The sequence below is a fragment of the Micrasema longulum genome, unplaced genomic scaffold (assembly GCF_059751315.1).
Source record: "Micrasema longulum isolate JH-2025_06_02 unplaced genomic scaffold, ASM5975131v1 h1tg001080l, whole genome shotgun sequence".
NCBI classification, from domain to species: domain Eukaryota; kingdom Metazoa; phylum Arthropoda; class Insecta; order Trichoptera; family Brachycentridae; genus Micrasema; species Micrasema longulum.
In genome coordinates, this window is record NW_028278268.1 from 286,813 (window position 1) to 314,590 (window position 27,778).

A 27,778-nucleotide genomic window follows, 5' to 3' on the forward strand; every position below is an offset into this window, starting at 1 on the left:
CAATCTATATTTCGAGTAATCTGTGATTTTATCTGTGGTTCTACTGTCAAACGCTAAGTGCGCGTCGTTCTCCAGTGGATAGTCAATATGAAAATTACAATATTGTTGGACGAGTAAACGAAGATTTTACTTACAAATAACTGCAAAACGTAAGCAAAAAATATAATAGGATATTGGGTATCTGCAATGTTTTCTAGCTGGCTGTAAAAAAAAGAGCATTTTAAAAATATACGAAGATATTTTTCTTGGGCGAAAGCGCTCGATTGTCAAAATTAAATGAAAATAAACCCAAATCAACAAGTTTTATTGATAATTTAATTTATAATTTTGTCTAAATCATTATCAATTTCACAATAAATAGTATGTAAATCTATGCAAAGTCTCGCAGCAGTCTCCTGCAATTGTTTCACGAAGTTTCTTGAAAATGTACGAAAAAAAAACTACTTTGAACTTATTTATTTATTTATTCATTCAAAATTACAAAATTAAATATTTATGAACTTATTAAGGCTTTTTTAGCTATGCCCGAGTCAAGCCACAATAAATAACAATAAAAATACATAGTAAAATTAAATAGATCAAATTATTAAGACATATAATAACAATCTAGAAAAAGAATATAAATGTAATAAATAATCAAATTCCAAAGAATACAATGCAAAAAAGATAATCAGAAATAATTTTTAAAATATAAATTATACAAATCAAGAATCACACATAATCAAATATACAAAATAGTGGTATCAATAAAATCAACAAAATAATAGTAAAATATAGTAGTATTAACTACGTCACAAGTTCTTGCGAATCAACCAATGATAGAGTTGTCGTATTTATTTTATGAGAGAATTCAACAACATACAATTTAAAGGTGTCGATACAATTTTAAATACGTATATTTCTTTTAAATTTATTTCAACAGAGAAGGAAAACATTTTTGAGAAGGGAATATGGAAGTCTAGGCATTTACAGGTCTTATGACCTGTCATTGGCTGGTTTAAGTGGCCACTTTACACACTGTGTAACATTCACCATTCTGCCTATGATTGAAAATCCATATTATTCAATTCTTCCATTTGTTGATTTTAGTGAAGTCAAAGAGCTGAAACCTTTATTATTGTGAAGAGATTCATCTGACTGAATTACTTTACCTACTAGGCAACGCCTGAAAACAATTTTCCAATTTTTAAACTTCTTCTTGGACCTTTAGAAAGTCAATGTATCTTTTGGCAGTGGCTTCATTTTTTATTACATCCTCTGGGTTTTCAAAAATTTGGCCATATTGTGCGCACATTTGTATGCAGCATGACCTCTCGGCGTCAAACATAGGGCAATCGTGTAATATATGGAGGACGTCCTGAGAGCTATCTCTTTTTTGAAATCTATGAAGATATTTCCGAAAAGCACCATGACCAGCATTTGAGTAAGCTCGTAAGTCCGCCCAAAAGTATCCAATATAGTTTTTATTGGATTCGATAGAAATGATGACATTGCATCGTCGGTCATTAGTCTACTTCAGGTGAACTAATTTAACACGTGTGTGTCATCGACTGTGGACTATGGACCCCACAGCTATATACAAATATTCAATAACATCGAGTAAAAGGTTTGACCACAAAGTTAATGCTTTAAACATTAATAATATGTGATTAAATTTTTTCACATGGATAATTTTAATAGTTTTCAGGATATTGATCTGCAGAATCAATTATAAAAATTATGGAAATCGCTTCCGTGGATATTAAGGCTGAACCGGGGACTGATAATGTAGAAGGAGATATTCTCCATGCTGGGGAAAAGGGATCATGGCTTTGTAAACCTGAGGAGCCAGGTTTTGCTGTGAAGGCTGAACCGGGGACTAGCGATATTAGAGGAGGTATTCTCCATACTGAGGAAGGGGCAGCATGTTCCCTCAGCAGCGAAGAGTCGGGCGTTGCTACTGTGAAGGCTGAACCGGGGACTGGCCATATTAGAGGAGGTATTCTCCATACTGAGGAAGGGGCAGCATGTCCCCTCAGCAGCGAAGAGCCGGGTGTTGCTACCGTGAAGGCTGAACCGGGGACCAGTACTGACCAGCCCCAGATAACCGGTGATGTTTACATCCACACAGAGATAGATATTGATCATCCTGACATTAAGCAGCAATGTTTGGATTCCTCTCGTCACAAGGAAATCGCGTCAAGTAAGTAATACTTTAATACCTTTCACATTATCTACTCCCGAGATTTCGTTTTTGAACTGTAGAATTACACGATTATTGAGGTGGCAATAGAATAATTGTATTTTTCATTCCGTCCATCGAAAATATTGCAACAATGGAAGTTTGTGAAAGGCACAGCTCTGGATTTTCAATAAGCACGCTGTCGTGAGTTATTATTATTATTGTGCATAATTTATAGAGCAAAAATATTAACAAAGTACAGATCTTTTAATAAACCGTTCTTTCAAAACCCATAGCGTATATTTGTTATTAACAAGGAAAAATAACCTAATATAGACATATTATGTAGGTTTATCATTTGAAATGGCTTGGTTAGCGAAGTTGTGTTCTATAGTATAATAAGTCAATATTACGCACTGATTATTAAAATTCCTGGAACTAAGTTTTTTAAAAAAGTCAATTTAATCGACAGTAAACTTATAAACTGCAAAATAATATTATAGAAACTGTTGTGTAAATATCGTATAAAATTTATTTTAAAAAATACAAAAAATACCTAAATAAGAAATTTAAAATGACGTCAAATGTAAGTCTATAGTCATAAGTAATTACTATTTTTTACATTCAAATGAATATTAAATTGACGCTATTTTGACATCTACTTGCTTGTTTACATTTTGCAAGCGACGTGGCAAATGTTATTTAAGTGTATATTTATTATTATGTGACCAATCAGTGACAATACTATCTATGGAGCATGCGCAATAAATAACCAATCGGTGATTAAATTTATGTTCGCATTATTGACCCTAAACCAGAACCAGTAGTCTATGGTAATAGACTATGGTCTATGGTACTAGAACATAGAATTTTTATTTATACATGTAATATCTAGGTATACAAACTACAGATACAGTGGGTATATAAAGAAGTAAGCTAAACATAACCTAACATTATTGATTTATTTACACCTTTATCAAAATACAATGTTACGTTCACTTTGCCCAGCTAACAAGGGTACATACCCCGTTCCAAGCTAGGCAGTTACATTTTGAAATATTATAATAGTTTTAGTTTAGTTTTAGTATAACAAATTAATAGAGAGCACAGACAAATAAAATATAAACTTATTCATATACACATTTTGATACATATACATACACATATATACACACATATATATATACACATATATACACACACACATACATGCACATATGCGCATACACATACATACATTCATAAAAACATAGACAATTTATTTATGCAAAACTTCATGGTTGCCATTTATAATTTTTTTTTTTTTTAATTATTCCTTATTTTTATATTTTATTTTCGACATCCAGTAAGAATCTCCAATCCGTGGCATGCATCAACTTTTCTGACTCCCTACGACCAATGTCACAAAAGAGCGAGGTCAACACCTTCCGCAACTTGACAACACTCCCGTCTTTCCACGATTCTGGCAAAAGGTTATGGACCTTTTTGCCTACGTTATAGTGTTGTCTCGATGCCAGAACAGTGTTGACCCCTTCACTTAATATCAGATCCCTATTAGAGTATCTTGTATTATGGTTGTGGTTGACGCTTGGGTAAATGTCTCTATTTATGTGTGAAACCACTACCGTTCTCCATATGTACTGTTGAATAATATTCAGTACTCTTTGAAGAGCAAGTCACTTGGATAACGAAACGTTTTTTTTTAAATTTAACTTTTAATTTGAACATTAAGTCGCCTCCCGTTTACCACAACATAAATAGAAATTACAGCGATTACATTGAAGATTTAAAACAAATAAATGAACATGACTAATAAGTTAAAAAGCAAATATTTGATTAAATTCCATTAATTTGGCACCCGTTCTAGGTCGAAGATCTCTTTTCTTACTGATTGAAGATCCTGTGCTTCGGGAATAATCTTGAGTAGTGGCAGTGGTTTTGCAAGATTCTGCCGCTAGTTGAAGCTATTCCATGGTACAGAAATTCTTAAAGGAGCCATCTGGCATGTGAATAACTTTACCGTCTCTTGTCCAACAAGAATCAGGCCTAAAACTCCCACGTGCTTCTGAAAATATTGTGTCTCAGCGGTGTGAGATATTCGATTAAAAGAAATTTTGTACCTTTCAATTTCCTTTTCAGAGCCCACACGTTTCTTTTTATTCCGACATCTGAGCAGTGTACTAGAATAGGTCTTGATCGAACCCCATCATTAGATTTCTTACCGACTCTGTGTGTGAATTCGATTCAATATTTCCCAAAAAGAATTTGACGGCAAGATTTGAGGATGTTGTAATCCAGCGTCCCTGCTTGAAATAATGATGTATAATTATTATTTTCTTTAAGATATAAGTATCGCATAAATCTCTTTTTTTTGTTTATTTTAATAAGATTTTTCTATTTTTTTTAGTTTATTCAGAAAAAAATAAGTATTTAATACCATAACGAGATACATATTATTATTTAAATTCAACACATACTCCATTCTTGTGTACATTTAGGGTAGTGACGTCTTACAATTATGTTGGCATTACATTATTCTCGTTTTTTTCAGGTTCACTAGAAAAAAAGAAATATTTCGCCTGTTCAGAGTGTCAATATAAATGTCAAAAGAAGAGCATATTGACATCGCACATGCTAATTCACACTGGTGAGAAACCGTTCTCATGCTCTCAGTGTCCATATAAATGCACAAGGAGAGATATTTTAAAATTACACATGTTTACTCATACCGGTGAGAAACCGTTCTCATGCTCTCAGTGTCCATATAAATGCACAAGGAGAGATATTTTAAAAGTACACATGTTTACTCATACCGGTGAGAAACCATTCTCATGCTCGGAGTGCCAAATGAAATGTTCTCAGAAAAGTGCTTTGAAATCTCACATGTTAACTCATACCGGTGAGAAACCATTCACATGCTCTGAGTGCCAATATAAATGTTCACATACGAGTAACTTGAAATCCCACATGTTAATGCATACCGATAAGAAACCATTCTCTTGCTCAGAGTGCCAATTTAAATGTTCACGTAGAAGTCATCTGAAATCACATTCATTAATTCATGTCGGTGAGAAACCATTCTCATGCTTACAGTGCAAATTTAAAAGTTTGCGAAAGGCAAATTTGAAATTACACATGTTGACTCATACTAGCGAGAAACCATTCTTATGTTCAGAGTGCCAATATCAATGTTCACGGAGATCTTATTTGAAAGCACACATGTTGACTCATGCCGTTGAGAAGCTATTCTCATGCTCAGAGTGCAATTTTAAATGTTCGCAAAAAAGGTATTTGAAATCACACATGTTAACTCATACCGATGAAAATTTTTCATGCTAAGATTGTAAAAACACATTTTCTCAAAAATAGGATTTAATGAGGAACTTCAGCCCTACGGGAAATTGGATACAAAAATGTTTTCTTACGCGGGGTAAAAATTAGAGCATTAAATTGTATGGCAAAGTTTCTTGAAAATGTACAGAAAAAATAATAAAAAATATTTTGATATAAACGCACTACTTTAAATGACGTCACTGGTTCATGTGAATCGACCTATGATCTGAGAGCTATGGAAGATTTCCGGTCTGCTTGTCGCTTCTGGACCAATGGGAAGAACTGAATGAGAATAAGCGGAAATGAACCTCTGACGTTACACGCGGAGTTATTTCAGAAATACAAAACTTTGAAAAATCGTAGCGCCGATAATACGATATATAAAAATTTAAAAAAAAAAAATTGGCTTAGTTTAACAGTCAATTAACAAATAATTTTTTTTTTAAAACCACTGAACTTCCTCATTCGTCATTCATCAAATCACATCGGTGAGAAAGTTCTTATTGTGAAATCACTCAAAATAAATACCGTTCTAAATCCTTAATATTCTGTTTTATTTTCCTACAGTATAACATTTATTAGCTATAAAAATAAGTAAAGGGGAAAACATCTATTCAAATCTTATCTTCGTGGTGTCTTTTCACGGTGGAGGTTGGCTTACTTGGTTTACTTTGTTCACAGCCGGATGAGAATTTGGAACTATATTCGTCCCAACCCAACACAGGACTTTGGTTCCATGGAGTTGGGATTTTCGTCTCAATAAATGTTACATAAATATACTGTGAATAAAATAAACAGTGGAACCATGTTGACGAAAAGCAAATTGTAGCGAAAAAACTCATTTCATTCAGTTTTGTAAAAGGTTGGACATTTTTGAAGAAAGGAAAGGAACACGAAAATGGACCTACCTTTGATACGGTGTTCAATTTTGAACACTGGATAATGAAAGTCACTGTGAATTATGTAAAGATATATGATCACTTTTTCAACAATGCGCGACGTCTCCAAAGATTTTTATGCAATTGTTGTTTGTGCCTTGTTTTTTTACTATTATGTTGTGTTTCTGATGCTATATTTTTATTTTATTTAAGTTTATTGTTATGCTAACAGTGCTATATCGGTATAATTACCGTGTTATTACAAAAAAACATAAACCTAACACAGCACCAATTACGTACACAACACAATAAATAATACAGCAATACAACGCTGGCTGATGCAGAAAACTTCCGGCGTCATCACCAAAGTACTTTCGAAACTACCCAAATTTTTACGGGACACGGAGCTATGAGAAGTTACCTATTTAGGTCAAGGAATGATGACTATTGTCCATGCGATGATATTTCTTCACAGAGTATCGAACATCTGTTATTTCAATGCCCATTTTTTAGTTTACAACGCCATAATCTTGAAGCAGAATGCAGGAAAAAAATTAAATAAAACATTTCTTTGAATAAACAAGATTTATTAATTTTTCTTGAGTTATCAACCAGATTTTCACAACCCTAAGGCCTGTAAATTGCTTGTATGAAAACAAATAGTTTTTTAGTAATTAATTTTTTTGTTTTTTTACAAAAAACACAAAAGGTGAAACAGAGTATAAAAAAATAAAGCATAATTGTTAAGAAATACATATTAATAGTAAAAATAGTAAACAAAAAATCCCACAAAGGCATGGCCTGTTCGTGGGTGTACAAGAAAATGTTAATGAATTTTTGCTCCCATATAAATAATTGACAGTAATAATGTTTTTGTGTAACATAAGAAAGAAAAAATAAAATATTATGTCAAAGATTAGATGGTATTTTTTATAGTAATTAAAAAAAGAAATGAAAAATATTTAAAAGAACATGAAAATATTCCTTATTATTAAAGGACAACAAAATATATCATAGAAAAAAAAGTTCATATCTTTAGTTTGAATCCGTGTTTTTTAAAAGAAGGAAAATTTTGAAAGTTGGGAATTAATGAAATATTATCAGTAAAAAAAGAATTAAAAATTTTTGGGCCCATAAAATATGCATGTCTCTGTGCGAGCCTCGTTTTGCTATGTGGTATTTCTAACACACGATTCCTTCTTTGACTTGATATATTTGAATTACTTGTAAATAAATTTTGGTTTTTATTTATATACAGATCTTAGTTATATATTTATATATTTTAAACATTGAAAACAATATATTTGTCTTAGGTCTAAAATTTGAGCTTCTCGGAACGATTGGAAAGAGGGAAAAGTGCTATTTTTGTGTTTTTGCATCCAATTATTCCATAGGAAAGCGATGATACCTGAGTTCGGGGGATAAATTTGCCCAATTGTTTTTAAAAGAATATTTTCCTAACATATTACAACAGAGATGAAGAACATTTTAGAGGAGGTAATATAGAAGTCTAGGCATCTACAGGTTTTATGACTTGTCAATGGCTGGTTTAAGTGGCCACTTTACATACTGTGTAACATTCACCATTTTGCCTATGTATAAAATAAAATACAGTTTAAAGACAGACCAGCAAAGTTTCTAAATAAGAATCATACATATTATTAAATTGTGTTACAACAAAAGGGTGTATTTATGTGTATTTGTACGAGAGTAAGTGTAGATATGCGTTTATGTGTATTTGTGTGGGAGTAAGTGTTCAGGTGTATGTAAGTGTGAGCATCATTAAATAGTATGTGGGATCGTATCGCATTCAGAAATAATAAGTCTTAATTTATTTTAAAATAAATTAAGGGGCATGTAAAATATATCAATTGATTGAAAAAAAGCATTATAGTTAGAGCAAGAACGTTAGAAGAAAGAGTGTTGTGCATAGTTAGTGCTACAGACTGGCAGATGGAATAAATACTTATTTCTTGTCACGTAAAAGGGGACATCAAGATTAATTTTGGAGAGAAGGTTAAATGAGTTTACTTATAGTACTGGCAGTATACAAGTGATGACCGAGTATAGACTAGACATCCAGACAACACGCATCATGTTAAAAGTTGCTCCAGCAATTCCTAGGCAGGTTGCGAGCTCTTTGTGCATGCTTCCATCCTCAGTTATGTGAACTCACAAGTATTTATAGCTGTCAAATTTTCAATCCTCAGTTCATTATTATAGAGAATCTACTAATCTAACTAAGCTCTAAAGCCTGTTATATATTTATTTCATTTGACAAAGGAATATTTTACATCCATCCATCCATTTTGTCCCGTTCTAAATGTCTAAACCATATGTACATTTAAGAAAGTTATATTTGTTACAATTATTGTTCTATCAATCATTTGTACAGAAGAAAAATGACCGATTTGAATTTTTCTGCAAATTCGTAAAAAAACTGGTTTTGAATTTTATTTGGTATTAAAATAGTACAATCACGATAAAACACGAATGACCTGATATTAACTTAAATCTAGTTATTATTAAACTATTAATAAATTGTCAATATTTGGAAACTACACAAACACAAACATACAATTTATCACAACATTAAAGTAAACGTAACGAATAATATTGCAAAGAACAAAATAGTTTAAATTTTTTGAAAAACCAGAAGATTTGTTGGTAAGGGTTCATGCAATTTGTTTTTAACAAATTCACTACATTACAAAACAAAGCTGTAAGAAAAATCCCAAGAAAGAGAACAAAAATAGATAAATAACGTAAATTTTAAGGATCATCGACACATTTCAGATTTAGTTAGATATTTATTTTAAGTAATTTCACAATAAAAACTTTCTCTCCGATATGATTTACCGAATGTCTAATTAAATCCTTTTTTTTAGAAAACGCGTTTTTACAATCTAAGCATGAGAATGGTTTCTCGCTTGCATGTGTTAACATGTGACGTTTTAAACTACGATCCGAGAAACATTTAAATTGGCACTCTAAGCATGAGAATGGTTTCTCACTTGTATGAGTTGACATATGTGATTTCAAATTACCCTTTTGTGAACATTTGAATTGGCACACTGAGCAAGAGAATGGTTTCTCGCCGGTATGAATTAACATGTGTCTTTTTAACTGACTTTTGATTAAAAACTTATACAGGCACTCTGAGCATGAGAATGGTTCCTCACCGGAATGAGTTAACAAATGAGATTTTAAAGCACTTTTAAGAAAACATTTAAATTGGCACTCTGAGCATGAGAATGGTTTCTCACTTGTATGAGTTGACATGTGAGATTTTAAACTAACCCTTTGTGAACATTTAAATTGGCACACTGAGCAAGAGAATGGTTTCTCACCGGTATGAGTTAACATGTGTCGTTTTAACTGACTTTTGAGTGAAAACTTATACAGGCACTCTGAGCATGAGAATGGTTTCCCTCCGGTATGAGCTAAGATGTGTAATTTCATAGAACTCTTTCGTGAACATTTAAATTGGCACTCTGAGCATGAGAATGGTTTCTCACCGGTATGAGTTAACGTGTGTCTTTTTAAATGACTTTTGAATGAAAACTTATATGGGCACTCTGAACATGAGAATGGTTTCTCACCGGTATGAGTAAAAATGTGTGATTTCATAGAACTTTTTCGTGAACATTTAAATTGGCACTCTGAGCATGAAAATGGTTTCTCACCGGTATGAGTTAACATGTGTAATTTTAAATAGCGCTTTTCTGAACATTTAAATTGGCACACAGAGCATGAGAACGGTTTTTCACCGGAATGAGTTAGCATATGAGATTTTAAAGCACTTTTAACAAAACATTTAAATTGGCACTCTGAGCATGAGAATCGTTTCTCACCGGTATGAGTTAAGATGTGTCTTTTCAAATACCTATTATGTGAAAACCTACACTGGCACTTTGAGCATGAGAATGGTTTCTCACCGGTATGAGTAAAAATGTGTGATTTCATATCACTCTTTCGTGAACATTTAAATTGGCACTCTGAGCATGAGAATGGTTTCTCACCGGTATGAGTAAAAATATGTGATTTCATAGAACTCTTTCGTGAACATTTAAATTGGCACTCTGAGCATGAGAATGGTTTCTCACCAGTATGAGTTAATGTGTTGTGCGATTTCGAAAAACTCCTCTTTCGACATTTATATTGACACTTTAAAGATCCGAAATGTTTCTGGCTTGCTTGTGAACCTGAAACAAAAACAAGAATAATGAAATTAAATTTTTAAAATCTGTAATGTCCTGCCGGTAAAACAACTTTGTGACTACAAATTGATTGTAGATCACTTCGTTGATCCGGAATATAAAAAAAGAGTTTCCCACACTCACAACACTAGATTAAAAACTAGGGGCCCCCTGTCTGTTCGCCGAATTACAAATTACTTCGGAGAGCGAACATTAAATTGCGTTGTTCCAAGATTGTTCAATGATCTCCCACAAACCATCATTAACATGAAAAATCTTCAAATGAAAAAAAAGAACTGAAGAAATATCTTCTAGATACTTTATAGTGTCATTACGTCATGGAAAAAAGGAAAGGAGAAGAGTTAAGGAAGAGAAAGTTAATGTTTTTTCAGACGTGATTTAAACAGAGATATTGTAGTAACATCTCTGATGGTGGATGGGAGATGATTCCACAGTGGAGCCGCATGGACACTATATGAGTTAGAGAAGAAGGAGGAATTGAGGATGGGTATTAAGAGAGTGCCTTGAGAATTAGAACAAAGAGGTAAACCATGAACTGATAAGCGTTGAAATTTTTCACGCAGGTATAAAAGGAGCGTAAGGACTATGAAGTACATTGAACAGGAGTGAGAGTGAGTGATGAGCCATTTCAGTTGTCTACGATAGTCAGAAATGTGGTCATATTTCCTTAGACCAAAAATGTACCTTATGCATGTATTTGAAGTCGTTCTGATTTTGATGAGAATAAAGTGTTAAACAATGCTTAAATATTACTAGTCTTATTTTTTCACTTTTTGTCTACACATTGACCACTTGTAAACACTAACACAGTGTTTTTTTAACTATTTATTTTAGATTTTAAAGCTACGATTGGAGAAAGGAACTATATTTTACGCCCAGCCGCTTTGGTGGCCGAGCACGAACAACTTAAGAACTAATATAAATATTATAAACTGTCCTTCTCAATATGTTACTCTGACCGAAAAATCTATGGTAAATTATCTGAGAATAACAATCGATCAAAATATTAAACGGAAAGAACAAATAGATTCAATGAGCAAAAGACTAAGAAAATTATTCCACACATTTTTAAAGCTTAGAGGTATTTACTAATGCTCATTTTTTCTATTATAAACTAAAATAAAAATAATGTGACCTTACTGGGGTAACCCGTGCCGAGGACACTTAGCAATATACTTTTTTAAAAATATTTTTACATTTGAGAATAAACAAAGAAGAATAACTTAATGAACAGAGATAATTAACAAAATGTTATGCCAGTTTTAAACACTACGTATTTATGTTTATAATTAATCTGCGTACATCTATATTATTCATAATACAAAACGCACAATGAAAGAACAAAAACGTAACATAAGCTATACACTTGTGGAGCAGTTGATTCAATATTGGTTTAAGCGAATGAGACAATCCATTTTACTTTTACCCGGCTCCAATATCCATTTTTTATAGCCTTTTTGAACATTTTCTAATTTCTAATTGTTTTAATGGACAGTGAAAGTAGGTTATAAATTTTAATTGCATAATACTCAAAATCCCTTTGTCCGAAAGTAGTATTAGTTTGTATTTGTTTAAGTTGTCTTTGTGTTGAGGGTGTAGTGATTATATTATTTGTATGTGATGTATTTTAGGGGTTACGTCTTTCATTTGAGTAAGAGTAGTTTTTGAATCTGTGAGTGAGTATTGTTTTAGCGTATAATTGCTTTGGTGTCATAAGTTGTGATTTGTGGAATATTTCTTCGGTAGATGTCTGAATCGGTACTCTGGGTATTATTTAAACTATGGATTTTTGTGCAACAAATATACTATTTAAAACTGCGTCACTCGCACCTCGTATCTTATCGACGGATCAATTAAAGACAGTTTGATATGTTTTAATACAGTCAATTGTTCAATATGCTATAGTTGGACGAGAGGGGGCTCTCAACGCTCACCTTAGACCCCTAAATGTTGTACATAGAATAATTATTACGGTGACAATTTCGCGAAACGCGGTTTTCTCGATTCCGCTATGTTCTCCAAAAAAAATGTACGTTATGCTTTTTTTTTATAACTTATAATTTCCTTGGTTATCATTAAATTGGGTTACAATTGTAAATTCAGTCATATTTAAATGCGATTTTTAGCCATTTAAAATTTTAATGGCGAGCAAAATTACCTCCATGTTCGTTCATGTTTGCCCGCTACCATTATTAATTGAACTGTAGCTCATATGGCGTTCTTGTATAATAACTACTTAATTGAATTATTAATTCAAGGGCAAAATTGTCGTTTGAACATATTTTCAATGGCTAACTAATCAAATATTCGTCTAAAACAATTGGGCAAATTTACCCGCCGAATTCAATTTTTTTCATACAAGCAATAGGCCTTAGGGTTTTCAAAATCTGGTTGATAACTTAAGAAAAATTAGTAAATCTTGTTTATTTAAAGAAATGTTTTATTTAAGTACACATACCAATAATCCTAGTCTTAATTACCTAAATGTCAATTTTAACAACATCAAAATAAATAAATAATAGGAAGTCAAGAGTATCGAATGTGACGACAAGAAAGTATATTGTTACAGTCCTATTGGTAAATTAAAACTCAAGACCGCGGGCAGCGACTTCCACAAACTTCAAATGGGTCAATATTCTCGATGGGCGGCAAGAATGTCTCTGAAGTCTGCCGCCACCTCATTTGATATCAACAATCGTGCGATTCTATAGTTCACGGACGAAATCTCAGGGCAGATAATGCGGGAGGGAGTATTACTTACTTGAGGCGATTTCATTGTGAAGAGAGGAATCCAAACATTGCTGTTTAATGTCAGGATGATCAATATCCATCTCTGTGTAGATATTGATATCACTGGTTATTCTAGGCTGGTCAGTACTGGTCCCCGGTTCAGCCTTCGCGGTAACAACAGCTGGCGCCTCGATTTTGTAAAGCCATGACGTGTTTTCCCCAGTATGATGAATGTCTCCTTTCAGATCGCCAGACCCCGGTTCAGCCTTCACGGTAGCAATACCCGACTCCTCGGTTTTGTAAGGCCATGACGCCTTTTCCTCAGCATGAAGGACATCTCCTTCTAGATCGCCAGCCCCCGGTTCAGCCTTAATATTTACGGAAGCGATTTCCATAATTTTGACAATTGATTCTGCAGATTAATATTCTGAAAATTATTCAAATCCTGCATTTAAAAAATAAAAACACAAATTGCAAAATCAATAAATAGTGTTATCTTTCAAAATAATAAAATTGCACACATAATGTAATAAGATCCTGGAATGGGGAATTTCAGTGACTCACAATCGGCCCTTACTCGTATCATCTTCTGTTAATGAACTTCATGTGATCTGGTGGTAAAAGCGATCAAAAATAACAAAATGTCAGTTTGATAAATTACGAATTTTGTGAACTAAAACTAATCATCACACCCCTCCGCATTCGCTGGTGCATGGGGAACTTCATTCGTACACTAGATGCAGCGTATACCGATCATCTGTTACGTGAAGGAAAGGTGATTACACTTACGCTTCAGGTACAAACCCAGAAACCTTTTCAATCGGTAGTTCTTCGTGACATTTCTAGGAACCGGAACATGGACCACAAGCACGGTAGGCGGCCTCGCCAACCACTACACTTTGAAGCCGACTTATCTCCATTCGGTTTCCCTCTCAAGGATTTATACCCGAGAGTAGCCATTGAGTCGAAAACAGTCTCCAAGTTCTAGTTTTGATTCATAGACATAACTGCATTCTTCATCTGCCTGGACACATGCAAAAGTTTGATTGCCTACGGAAAATTGTAATCGAGCCATGGAAAAATATAAAAAGAAGATGAGTTGCTGGCGAACGCGAGAAACTACCCTCAAATAGAAAGCCGGGGGGCAAACTTGGCTCCAAAAAGAGACGCGGCCTCCGACTGCAAGAATAATTATATTGATTGGCATAATATTATACCAACCAACACTGCGATTTTCACTTGATAGCTTTATTTCTAAAAAATATAAAATAAATCAATAAATTTGAAAAATCTTCATATTTCTAAATTTCGCTCAACGAAGTTCGGCAAAAAGTTTGCTAAGTTAAGTTTGCTTAAAAAAAACTGCCCGATGAGCTAAAAAAAACGCAAAGTCGAATAGCAAATCCAAAGTATCACCATTTTTGATAGTGATAGTTATTAATGTGATTTATATAGATAGTGTAAAGTACTGTGTTTTATGTTTCTTATATTATGTTCTATTACCATTTTGGATTGTATTAACTATGCATGATATTATGTATTTTCACTAAAATGTTTTCGTTTTATGTACGGTCCCAAATGAGTTCCTTTTATAACTCCTGCGAGTATAATATCTACTTAATGTATTAGATGTTTTATACATAAAAAAAAAAACTTTATGGCTGTAAAAGTGAAACTGATGGCTGTCTATGGTGAAGGCGGCTGTCGTCAAACTAGACCCAAAGCTAGACACGCGCCGAAGGCAAGGCGCGAGGAGCAGAAGACTTCGAGAATTGACCTCTAGCTAAGACGCCTCGACGGCCTCACGCACAAGTCCCGGTAAGATCACAATAACTAAACATAACTTTTCTGGCGGAAATTAAGCGCCGAACTCCTGGCCTGGCCCGCTTGCTACAAACCTAATATGTATATTGTACTTACTTTTTGCGGCGGTTTGCATGTGAAATCTTCGTTGACTCGTCCAAAAATAGTACCTAGGGGATCAGGACGCGTACTGCCGCATTTGACAGTAGAACCACAGATAAAATGTAACGTGACAGACAATCGACAAACTGACATAGAAATTATGGCTACCGATTAATTATTAGTGGTTTTTAATTTTTGTTAATTTAAATTAATGTACAAAAGCAAACAAAATCTAGATCGCGCCATGCTAATAATAAATAAAAGTTTTTCGGCGCGTTTCTGATTTTTTATTTGTAATAGTAAATTATCACAAAATATCAAATATACTTGAAAGGAAGGATTGAAGAGAGACGCAGTGCAGGTAGAAGGCGCATCTCTTGGCGCATTCCATTGCAGCACTCAGTCCTTGTTCGGGGCAGCTGTCAATAAAGTAAGAATCGCAATGATGATTTCCAACCTCAATCGGGGAGAGGAACCATAAGAAGAAGAAGAATCAAATATGCACAAAAACAAACAACAACAAAAAAATACTGTAAAAATTAAATAACGCAAATATATTTGCACTGAATAAACACAACTTTACTCCTTGAAGTTTTGATTCTTTATGAGGAAATCCTTCAATCGTTTACTTATTTGCTGCTTAGTTCTTTACCTCGACAGGAAGCTTATGAAATAGCATTGGTACAATATATTCTGTTGTCCTGGTTCCATAGAAGTTTTGTGCTTTAGACTCTACCAGTTTCATGGCTGTTATCGATCTTGTTCAATGTTGGCAATTGTGCAGGGTGTTTACCTCATCAAAATTATTTATTATTAGCTTAAAGTGGTAAAATTGCTTCACCGGAAGTAGCCCACAATGCTTAAATAGAACTGTGTCCTCTTCTTTGCAAATCTTCTTGACTGCTTCATCTTCAATCATTATCTTGAGGAGTCTTTTCTGAAGATTTTAAATTCTATATACGTATGACTTGCGAGTTCCTTCCCGTGACAGGATTCCGTATGATATAATTGGTTCTGCAAAACTTATGTAAACTAACTTAGGTAATTTAACTTGACTGGGTTATTAGTTTTAATCCGTCCTTTATAGTTTCCGTTTTTTTTTTGTTGCTTTTATTGCAAGTAAAAGGGGACATGCTTAAATGTCTTAAAATTCAACAGCCACATTCTTGTTTTATTCATTTTTACATATAAAACAATTTAAATATTTCACATATGTGTATGGGGAAAAAAATTACGTAGTGCTTGAAAACGTTAAGTAATTGGTGAATATGAATGTCGAATTCCCAACACTTTGCCGAGATTTGGCGTAAATAATCGTTGATATACTCTTGGTATAATTTTTACAGTAGTTTTATTTTCAATATGTTTCTTTTTTGGGTGATACCGTGTGTGTGTTGGATTTGTTCTGACGTTTCGGCTACCATTGCAGGAGCCATCTTCGGGGTTAGCTGAGTGTTTTGTAGAAAAAAAGTGTGTGTTTAACTAGTAATTTGTACCGTGTCGCAGCCGGCAGTAGGCACATTTCTATTAATGTTTATAGTATGTAGTACTGGGAACCATGTTGAGTTTAATTTAAGCCCGTCATCCCGTGTTTCAATTGCCTTTTTTATTATTCGTGCACTGTAATTGCTGGTTTTATGCAAAATTTTCGGTTCAAAGGCGAAAAAATGTCCGGTGTCTATTAAGTGTTCTGCTATTACAGATTTGTCAGGATGCCCAAGTTTACACGCTCTTTTGTGTTCGTCAATCCTTTTCTTGGTATGCCCGTTTGAAAACCTGCCTGATGTTCTGGCAAAATATTCTCCGCATATATTATTAGAAGCTGTGCACAACAAAGATACTTACCTCTACGGTGTTCGCACTTCAGCCTATCACCATTCTCATAAACAGGGCAAACGATGCTCACTTGAAGTTCTTCTGGGATCTTCTTTGGAGTCCACATTTAAGCCATCAGTTTTCAAATGCCCGTTACCATATTTAAGGAGCTTGGCCGGTAAATTGTCTATTCCTGGTGCCTTACTCTTTTTCAGTATTTTCGGGGCTACTGTTATTTTACGAATTTTCAGTTCTTATGATGATTATTACACGATGCGAATGACCCAACTACCCTCACACTCGTTGTGCAGCCCTTATACAGTGACGCAATAGCTCGTGTCAAATGACCATTCACTCCATACTCCGATAAAACTTTTTACATTTTTCTGTCTATTCAATTAAATGCTTTTGCAGATTGACAAATGCGCAGAAAAGCTTTTGGTGTTTAGCCAGAAATTTTTCTGTCATATTTCGCAGGGCAAATATTTGATCCATTAATTAAGCCACTTTGTATGTCCCACACTTTCTTTAGTTACTATTCTTACTCTCTCAATCAGTATTCTGCGATACATTTTTTCAACAGCACTTCCACAAGACTCTGATTATACAGATCATCATCATTCCTTGTCCGCTCCCTAGTTGGAGCATATGGTGTCCACGAAGACCCTCCAGGCATCTCTGTCGGCTGCCATTTTCGGTGATATCGCTGCTGACCAGAGCGTATACAAGTATATTTATCCAACATTTATTTATATCATTATTTATATGTATTTATTTATGTTACATGATATTCTTAATGAACGTCTTGATAGTTCTGCTCTAGTTTCTGAGTTGGCCCTTAATGTACTAGGCTACCGCACCCGTCACACGAATCTATCTCTTTTCCATGTACCTACAGTTCGCACCAACTATGCACAGAACTCTCCTCTGATTCGCTTGGCGCGTAATAATAATGTATTTTTCAATAACATAGACATATTTAACTGCAGTAAGCTCACTTTTAAAACAAGAATTGAACCATTATATGAAAAAAATAATGTTTCTTTATACAAAAAATATATTTTTACATTATAAATTTAAGTTGTTTCTATTCACTCATATCAAACACACCCTCACACCCATATACACTCACACACATATTCACATACCTACCAAAACCACACTCGACTCACTCACACACGCATCCTCACACAAAAAAAACTCGCACACATGCACTTATATGAATTAATATCTAACTGAACTGGATTTTTATAATTGTATTTATGTGGAAAACTGATTTGGCTTTATGTTTTTTTCGTAATGTTGTGTATATATTATTGTACTGCTGTTGTTTTCCTGAATAAACAAAAATAATATAAACAGTCCAACGCGCCTCGCTCATACCAAGAATATCTAATTTATATTTGTCCATGATACGAATAGCGTGGATATCTTTTCCGAGGACCTGCATTGTGCGCACGTTATATGGACAGATGCGCAGGGAAGAGTTATTAGATAGGAGAGATTTTTTCGAAATCATTGTCCGTTTTACGTTGCCGGTCGGGTTTGATCCCTCAAACCCGACCTGCAACGGTCATAGGCGATTTGTGGCGGTTTAGTAATCAATAAGTTTTAAGGCGATTAGCCTTACGCTCCCGAGGCATGAGGTCTGCGGGCGAACGCCTTGTAACCCCTCAGGTCAGCTCAACCTACCCACTCAGGCACGGGCCACCTTTCGATCTCCTTTCGTCTGATTTCTCAACACTAACCTGTCCGGCATAGGGGCCCCTTTTGTTAGTTACTACCGCCAGCATTGTTAAGTGAATCATTAAAATACTCAGCCTCCTCACCACAACAAGGTATAAGATGAATACAGATAGAGGATGTATTATCAGAGTCTGTCTTGAATAGCATATTTTTGTTATGTTCTAATTGTCAACGGAATCGACATTTATAAAGTAATATTTCTTAAAATTATTGTCTTATATTATTTAAATGAATAGAAGAGAAATCAATGAGTAAAATATTTCTACAAAATGATAAATGATTATTATTTTCAATAAATATATTTATTTTGTCTCAAAATAGTATAAAAATTATATATGTGGGGTCCATAGTCCATAATCGATCACACACGTGTTAAATTGGTTCACCTGAAGTAGACTAATGACCGACGATGCAATGTCATCATTTTCTATCGAATCCAATACATTCGTATAATGCAACTCCTATGGTATTGCACGTTAAACCTGGAGCATTGTTCTGCAGTACATTCACATCGTCCCTACCATGAAGAAAGGAACTACAAAGGAACGTCGTCTATAAAGAGACCACAGGACGCAACGCCAGTCAGTCAGCCCAACAAGTTCAGTTCACTTCAGCTCTGCTCGACGGCTTTACACAATTACAGCATGTAGTTCAATTGCAATTACTTTAACTCCTAATCGCCGTAACACTCGTGCGACATATATCATTATTAATTCGCCATGAAATAAATAAACAGCAATCTCGTGTCTTCTCTGTCAATCTCTAGCAGGGGTAGGAACTCCAACCAACACCCAACAACATCAATCCTATATAGACAAATAACCTAATATTAACTTAAATATAATTATCATTAAACTATATGTAACCTATCGATAATCTAAACCATACACACTAAAAATTTACATTTCCTCACAACATTAACTAAACAATACGAATAATATTGCAAAGAACAAAACAACTAAAATTCTCGGAAGAACCAGAAGATTCATTGATAAGGGTTCATGAAAAATCACCTACACACAGTCACTGAATAACAAAGAATGCCAAATTTTAAACAAATTCACTATATTACCAAATAAAGCTACAAGAATAATCTCGGGGAAGGAAAAAAATACATAAATAACATAAAATATATCGAATTAATAAAGAATCATCAACACATTTCAGGTTTTGTAAGATATTCATTTTTAGTTATTTCCCTGCGAGAACTTCCTCACTCAATGTGATTAAATGAATGACGAATTAAATTCTCTTTTTAAGAAACGCGTTTTTTTTTACCTAAGCAAGATAATGGCTTCTCTCTGGCATGAGTTAAGATGTGTCTTTTCAAAGAACTTTTATCTGTACACTTATATTGGCACTCTGAGCATGAGAATGGTTTTTCACCGGTATGAGTATACATGTGTGATTTCATATAACTCTTTTGTGAACATTTAAATTGGCACTCTGAGCATGAAAATGGTTTATCACCGGTATGAGTAAACATGTGTCTTTTTAAATGATCATTACGTGAAAATTTATACTGGCACTCTGAGCAAGAGAATAGTTTCTCACCGGCGTGAGTTAACATGTGTGATTTCAAATAGCTTTTTTCTATACATGTAAATGGGCAGTTTGGGCATGAGAATGGTTTCTCGACGGTATGACTTAACATGTGCGTTTTCAAATGAATTTTATATAAACATTTAAATTCGCACTCTGAACATGAGAATGGTTTCTCACTAGAATGAGTTAAGATGTGTCTTTTTAAAGAACTTTTATCTGAACACTTATATTGGCACTCTGAGCATGAGAATGGTTTTTCACCGGTATGAGTATACATGTGTGATTTCATATAACTCTTTTGTGAACATTTAAATTGGCACTCTGAGCATGAAAATGGTTTATCACCGGTATGAGTAATCATGTGTCTTTTTAAATGATCATTACGTGAAAATTTATACTGGCACTCTGAGCAAGAGAATAGTTTCTCACCGGCGTGAGTTAACATGTGTGATTTCAAATAGCTTTTTTCTATACATGTAAATGGGCAGTTTGGGCATGAGAATGGTTTCTCGACGGTATGACTTAACATGTGCGTTTTCAAATGAATTTTATATAAACATTTAAATTCGCACTCTGAGCACGACAGAGGTTTTTCACCGGTATGAGTTAAAATGTGACGTTTTAAAGACTGTCTCCAAAAACATTTATATTGGCACTCTGAGCATGCGAATGGTTTTTCACCGGTATGAGTTAACATGTGCGTTTTTAAATTACATTTAAAAAAACACTTAAATTGGCACTCTGTGCATGAGAATGGTTTGTTACCGGTATGAGTTAATATGTCGCGTGATTTCAAATTACTCTTCTTCGGACAATTAAATCGACGCTTTAAAGATCCGAAATGTTTCTGGCTTGCTTGTGAACCTGAAACAAAAACAAGAATAATTAAATCGAAAAAAGTAATGAATGAAAAATTTAAAGATATGAAAAGTTAGTTTATACTTAATTAATCAGAGTTTTATTGCAAAGCGGATGGAGAAAAGTGCCTTAAAAGTACGATTTCAATTAAAAGTAGATAAAAGTGCTTATATTTTTTTTATTAAAAAGTGTTTGGAAACATTCCTTTGTTTTAGTACTTGAAGGATTTTATTAGTTTGAGTGTGTCCAAATGCTTGCAGACTGGCAGGATTTTCTCCTTAGGGAGTTATTCATATTTGAATTTATTGCAACAGAGAGGGAAAACATTATTGAGAAAACATTGTTGAATTAACTACCCGGTAAGGAAGTATAAAAATTGGAAAATAGTAGGTGATTTGGTTCAGCCGGATGAATCTCACCCATATAATAAAGGTTTCAGCTCCTTTACTTCACAAAAGTCAACATATGGAAGAGTTGAGAAAATGTGGATGTTTAAACATGGGCAGAATGGTGAATGTTACACAGTGTGTAAAGTGGCCACAAAAAACCAGACAATGACAGGTCATAAGCCCTTTTAATGCCTAGACTTCCATATTTCCTTCTCAATAATGTTTTCCCTCTCTGTTGCTTTAATTTAAAGATTTTATTAGTTGTTCTAAAGGAAACCACTTTGAAATACATAAATTAAATATACACATTCAGAGAGTTAAATTTGAAGACCGTTAACCTCTTACAGAATGCTTCTGCTGTCGAAGATTCGGGTGTTTAAGCGAATCCCGACCTCCAGTTAGTCCGCACTATTCGAAGGATGATATTTTAAACGAGTGTCCCAGCATTGCTAAGTCCTGGCCTCTTTTCAAATCGACTGAACTGAAAAAACTTTTTTTTTTACATTTACGCCGACCGACGCGCCTCCCAGCCCTTTTCGTTAGTGTATTAGTAGACGAACCCTCTTCCTTTTACGGAAATAGACAAAACGTGACTCGAGTTCGGTTCTCGAGTGTCCGAACAACGTGCTACAACTGCCCCGCACTAAATAAACGCAATGGGAAGAATCAGGAAATCAACCGCAGAGCTGACAGCCAGGATTGCGTTTATCGCCAAAATATGCTGATAAATGCCAAGGGGCAAATCGAGCACCAGGAAACTAACAACTTTTAAGTTTGTAAGTGAAAATTCTTGATGGAAGTTCATTGTAATTTATTATTTATTTATTTATTTATTATATACATACGGCCTAAGTCAATTACAACAGTTACATGAAGAAACATAAATGTAAGAAACTGAACAAAAAGAACATATTATTATTATTATACATAAACTATTTAGTAAAGACAAACAAGGGCAAAACAATAATAGTATACAATATATTCAAAAAACGAAAGACCAAAAACTTTGAGCTAAACCATGCCAATCCAACTTCATCCCACACTGTTTAGTCGCGAAGAGATCTACGAAAAGCCGGAAGATCTATCCCAAAAAATTCCAAGTCGAGTGATGAATAGACTAATCTACACATTCTGGACATTGGGGCATAAAAACCAAAGTTGCTCTTAGAAGATTTTATAAATAGCAGATTTTGCTTTCTGGTGACACGGTCGGGAACATGAAAAGAAATTGATCGCAACAGAGATGGGACATCACTTAAAGCATTAAGTATTTTGAAAATGCATATAAGGTCCATCTCAGTTCTACGTCTCTCCAATGAAGACAGATTAAGAGATTGCTCTATTTCAAAATAAGAATAATTACCCCTTTGTAATCCGAGCGACCGCGCCACTTTTCTTAAAAAACGGTGTTGGACAGACTCGATATGGTCAATATGAGTCCTGTAGAATGGAGACCAAATAGGAGAAGCGTATTCTAGATGGGGTATAAAGGCCATACACTCGACAAACTAGAAATTCTCAAAAATAATTTTTAAAAAAATACCAGACGTAGAATTACTTAATGAACAGATAACACACGTGCCGTGCATTCTCCATTACTTTACCCATTGTAATATATTTTTACTGATGACTTTTTACCCTTTGTTTTTCAGAAATCACAATTGACAAAAATCACACTCACGAAGGATGGGGCACTAAAAATAAAATACTTAAACTCATTGAAACAGCATTATATTAACTCATTAATTAACCCGAAATTTTTTTGATAATGATCCTTAAGATAAAAATAACTTTATTTAATTTACTGTCATATAATTTTGAATTCTCTATTCTTACCTCTGTTTTGTATAAATAAAATAATACTTCCTAACTTAGTAAGCCACTGGGTTATTTTATTTTTTTGCATAGAAGTTACATCGTGTTGGGTGAATAAAATATCTTTTACCTTATTTTAAATTCTAGGAGCCATAAAGCTAAAAGATCTCTGTCTGAAAGAAGTTTTCGTCCAATAAAATAAAAATAAAATAAAAATAAAATAACAGTAAAATTCTTTTGTTTCAAAAAAAACATTTAAAATTATTATTTTTGATTCGAAACACCTTGTAAAAAATAACTTATTGATTTATAAGAAGTAATGAAAAATGACAATGTTTTATATTACGATTTCATAAAATACTTGCACCTACAATTAATTTAGTGTAAGTCCCTCTCCAAGCACAAGAGATTGTTTCTTTTTGGAGAGGAACAGCATTTAAATAACAAAATACTAAACTTGCGCAATTACGTAAGTGATACATAAAATAAACATAAAAATCTAATTAATAAAAATCGCAAAAATTGATTACTTTTTCAATTTTGCCGGCACGTCCAGAACAATGATCTTAATTTTGCTACACCACTGTATTTTTAATTACACATCTGTGTTACAATTTCAAATATATATTTTTTTACTGTACATTTATGTTCTTTCACAACCATCACCCAAGAAGTGGAGACGATTTCAGGCTTCTCAGGGAAAGACTGACTAAAAAACAACTCTGCACATTTAAGAAACCCTTTGAAGTATTCAATGAGACAGGACCTATATAATATATAAGTATAAGTTAATATTGATTTCGATAGAAGTGAACGGAGATATTCTGAATCAGGTAGAAGAATTTGTGTATCTAGGAAATATGTTTACTAGGGATGGAAAGGAGGGTGAGTGCCGGGAACAGGGTGAACGGTGCACTGAAATCTACTTTGGCAAACAGATGTTTATCGGAGCAGGCTAAACTAGCAGTTCACAATGGAAATCTAGTGTCAACTTTAATGTACGGGAGCGAAGTATGGAATTGGGAAAATGATGATGAAAGTAGGTTCAATGCTGTCAAAATGCTATCCCTCAGGCGACAGTGTGGTAAAACGATGTATGATAGGTGCACAAATGTCGAAATCCGTAATCTGTGTAAGGCTGAGACATGCATTATCGACAGAATCAAGAAAGGGGTGTTGCGTCGGTTTGGACATGTAGAGCGAATGGACAGCGAAAGAATGGCTAAAAGGATCTGCGATGCGAATGTTGATGGATGCAGAAAACGAGGAAGACCGAAAAAGACATGGCACGATCAAGCCCATCAAATACTTGAAGATGGACATGTCAAAAGTAGGAATAATCGGCGTGCATTCATAAAAAGATGTATGAATGTAGAGGAAGCGGGGTATGTATGCAAATATAGAGTAATACGGCGTTCTATCCTCTCTGCTTACCCCTACGGAGAAACGGCGTGATAGTTTGTTGTTGTTAGATCAATCATGTAGATAAACAATATGTACGTAATGATTTGAACGAAAATGTTACTTTTCTAATCAAATAAAAAAATGGAAAAACCAAATATTTACTTTAATTTTTTTGCGACATAAATAATATGGAGTTAAGACCGCTGGTCTTTTCAAAATCCAAGGCTGTGACTTCCACAAACTTCAAATGGGTCAATATTCTCGATGGGCGGCACGAATGACTAAAGTCTGCCGCCACCCCATTTGATGTCAACAATCACGCAATTCTATAGTTCACAGGTGAAATCTCAGGGCAGATAATGCGGGAGGGAGTGTTACTTACTGGAGGCGATTTCATTGCGACGAGACGAGTCCAAACATTGCTGTTTAATGTCAGGATGATCAATATCCATCTCTGTGTAGATAATGATATCACTGGTTATTCTAGGCAGGTCAGTACTGGTCCCCGGTTCAGCATTCACGGTAGCAACAGCTGGCTCTTCGGTTTTGTAAAGCCATGACGTGTTTTCCCCAGTATGGAGAATATCTCTTTCCAGATCGCCAGTCCCCGGTTCAGCCTTCACGGTAGCAATACCCGACTCCGCGGTTTTGTAAGGCCATGACGCCTTTTCCTCAGCATGACGAATACCTCCATCTGGATCACCAGTCTCCGGTTCAGCCTTAATATTCACGGAAGCGATTTCCATAATTTTGACAATTGATTCAGCAGATTAATATTCTGAAAATTATTCAAATCCTGCATTTAAAAAATTAAAACACAAATTACAGAATAAATAAATAATGTTGTGTTATATTTTAAAATAATAAAATTGCACACATAATGTAATAAGATGCGGAATGAGACATTTCAGTGACTCAACAATCGGCCCTTACTCGCATCATTTTCTGTTAATGACCTTCGTGTGATCGTGATCATGATCATGAAGATGTCAGTTTAATGAATTATGAATTCTGTGCACCAAAACTAATCATCACACCCCTCCGCATTCACTGGTGCATAGGGAACTGCATTCGTCCACTAGATGCAGCGTATACCGATCATCTGTTACTTTTATTTACTGTATTTCTTCGCAACTTTTTCAGGAATCGGAACAGAAACCGCAAGCACGGTAGGCGGCCTCGCCAACCACTACACTACGAGGCCGACTTATCCCCACTCGATTTACTTCTTAAGGATTTTTACCCGAGAGTATTCATCAAGTCGAAAACACTCTCCAAGGTTCTAGTTTCAACTCATAGACGTAACTGTATTTTTCATCCGCCTAGACACAGGAAAAAAGTTTAATGACCTTTAATGAAAAGTTTTAATCGAGCCATGGAAAAACAGAAGAAGTATAGTTGCCAACGGACGCGAAAATCTACACTCGAATAGGTAGCCGGAGGACAAACGTAACTTTTAACAGGTCAGTCTTGTAGGAACAGATCTACGTCACGGAACAACTCACGTTTCGGGCTTAACTCCAAACTTCCACTAGCTGGCGAGTCGAACTGGAGGTCCAAGGACATCAATAGCGATTCCTAATAATATAGCTTTATTCCCAAATAATAAGAGTACCGCAAGGCACAAGAAGTAGAAGAATTTGAGCATTTTCTTCTAGGTAAGGCGCCTCGACGGCCTCAGAGATCACAATAAGTAAATATGACTTTCCTCAAGTCTGGCGGTTATTAACCGCTGAAATTGGAACTCCTGGTCAAATGCGGTACTTGCTACAAATCAAATATATACTTGTTACTTACTTTTTGCGGCGATTAGTATGTAAAATCTTCGTTTACTCGTCCAATAATATTATGTAGGGGATGGGGACGCGTACTGCTCGCACTTGACAGAAGAACCACAGATAAAATCTAACGTGATAGACAATCGACAAAAAAACATAGAAATTATGGCTACAGGTTCATTATTATTTAACTTTTTTTATATAGGAGTTGCTTTATTATTTACCTTGCTTATAATATACAATGTTTATATTTCAAAAGTGGATTTTTCAGCAATTAAATTTCTTTAAATTTATCTAAACTGCTGGGATCAGGAGGGATATACTAATGTGGGCCACAGGTTCATTATTAATACTTCAGTAGATAATTAGTTTAATTTCGTCCTTAATAATGAATCATTATATATTTCAAATATGTTGCTGTACAAAGGGACAAGCAGCTGATCCCATTTGTGTAATTTTACACTCTATGGTTTTTTAACTAACCTAGTCTTATTTCGCCTAGTCTGTGAATTTGTCTGTGGTTCTACTGTCAAGAATCAAGAGGTACGCATTCCTGTTTCCTGTCCAGTGGATAATAAATATATAAATTACAATATTGTTGGACGAGTAAACGAAGATTGTACATACGAATCACTGCAAAAAGTAAGTGACAAATGTATATTTGGTTCGTAGTTTAGGAGATTGATTTTCGAGTACGGTACAGATTAACACTTATTAGATTTAAAATACATATTTATTACTAGAAGTTTCACACTATGTCACGGTATAATTTTGTCGAAAGGAATTCACAATATGTTGAAACTAGCCTCACTAGAGTTCCAATAGTAATATTATTCATAAAAAGTCTCTGTAAAGATCTTACCATAATATACTATTTCTGTAAATACAAAATAATAAAACAAAGGCATACGTGTCATATTTAGTTAGTGCGATCTCACCGGGAATCGAACCAGGAACTCCCGAGCGTGAAGCAAGCGTCTCAAGACAGCTCTACGCGTCGGCCAATATGTTCACGGGTACGCTGGCAAATACGTATTGGCAAACGTGTAGAGGGGGTATTTGTGGCCAGCAGAGCTGGTCCACGCGCTGGTACGTGCGCTCGCGCCTCGGTTTTTCAACTCAGATCGAAAGGTGCGGGGCGAATATATTTTCAAAGCGTCCCCACGCCGAGTGAGTTTTTCAGTAAGCCGCGAACCTCCGG

The 27,778-nt window shown here is 34.6% G+C and overlaps 3 protein-coding genes across 4 annotated transcripts; 1 reads left to right on the forward strand and 2 right to left on the reverse strand.

Annotated features, from left to right (window-relative positions):
* The first annotated feature begins 47 nt into the window (after window positions 1-47).
* On the forward strand, window positions 48-6,760 carry LOC148277138 (uncharacterized). Of its 2 annotated transcripts, none has more exons than XM_088233299.1 (3): window positions 48-149; window positions 1,681-2,182; window positions 4,029-6,760. In XM_088233299.1, exons 2-3 carry the CDS (start codon window positions 1,720-1,722, stop codon window positions 4,076-4,078), a joined length of 513 nt encoding a protein of 170 aa, XP_088089425.1. In that variant the 5' UTR covers window positions 48-149; window positions 1,681-1,719; the 3' UTR covers window positions 4,079-6,760. The 2 variants fall into 2 exon arrangements, with proteins under 2 accessions (XP_088089425.1, XP_088089424.1); XM_088233298.1 differs by having other exon boundaries at window positions 4,713-6,760.
* A 2,156-nt stretch (window positions 6,761-8,916) lies between these two features.
* On the reverse strand, window positions 8,917-14,013 carry LOC148277139 (uncharacterized). The gene is made up of 3 exons (XM_088233272.1): window positions 13,354-14,013; window positions 9,276-10,577; window positions 8,917-8,930 (listed from the first exon to the last, which is right to left on the reverse strand). Exons 1-3 carry the CDS (start codon window positions 13,715-13,717, stop codon window positions 8,917-8,919), a joined length of 1,680 nt encoding a protein of 559 aa, XP_088089398.1. The 5' UTR covers window positions 13,718-14,013.
* A 5,823-nt stretch (window positions 14,014-19,836) lies between these two features.
* On the reverse strand, window positions 19,837-26,677 carry LOC148277140 (uncharacterized). Its single transcript, XM_088233263.1, has 3 exons — window positions 26,597-26,677; window positions 25,182-25,577; window positions 19,837-21,197 (listed from the first exon to the last, which is right to left on the reverse strand). The coding sequence occupies exons 2-3, from the start codon at window positions 25,543-25,545 to the stop codon at window positions 20,044-20,046; spliced, it is 1,518 nt and encodes a 505-aa protein (XP_088089389.1). The 5' UTR covers window positions 25,546-25,577; window positions 26,597-26,677; the 3' UTR covers window positions 19,837-20,043.
* Window positions 26,678-27,778: the final 1,101 nt, after the last annotated feature.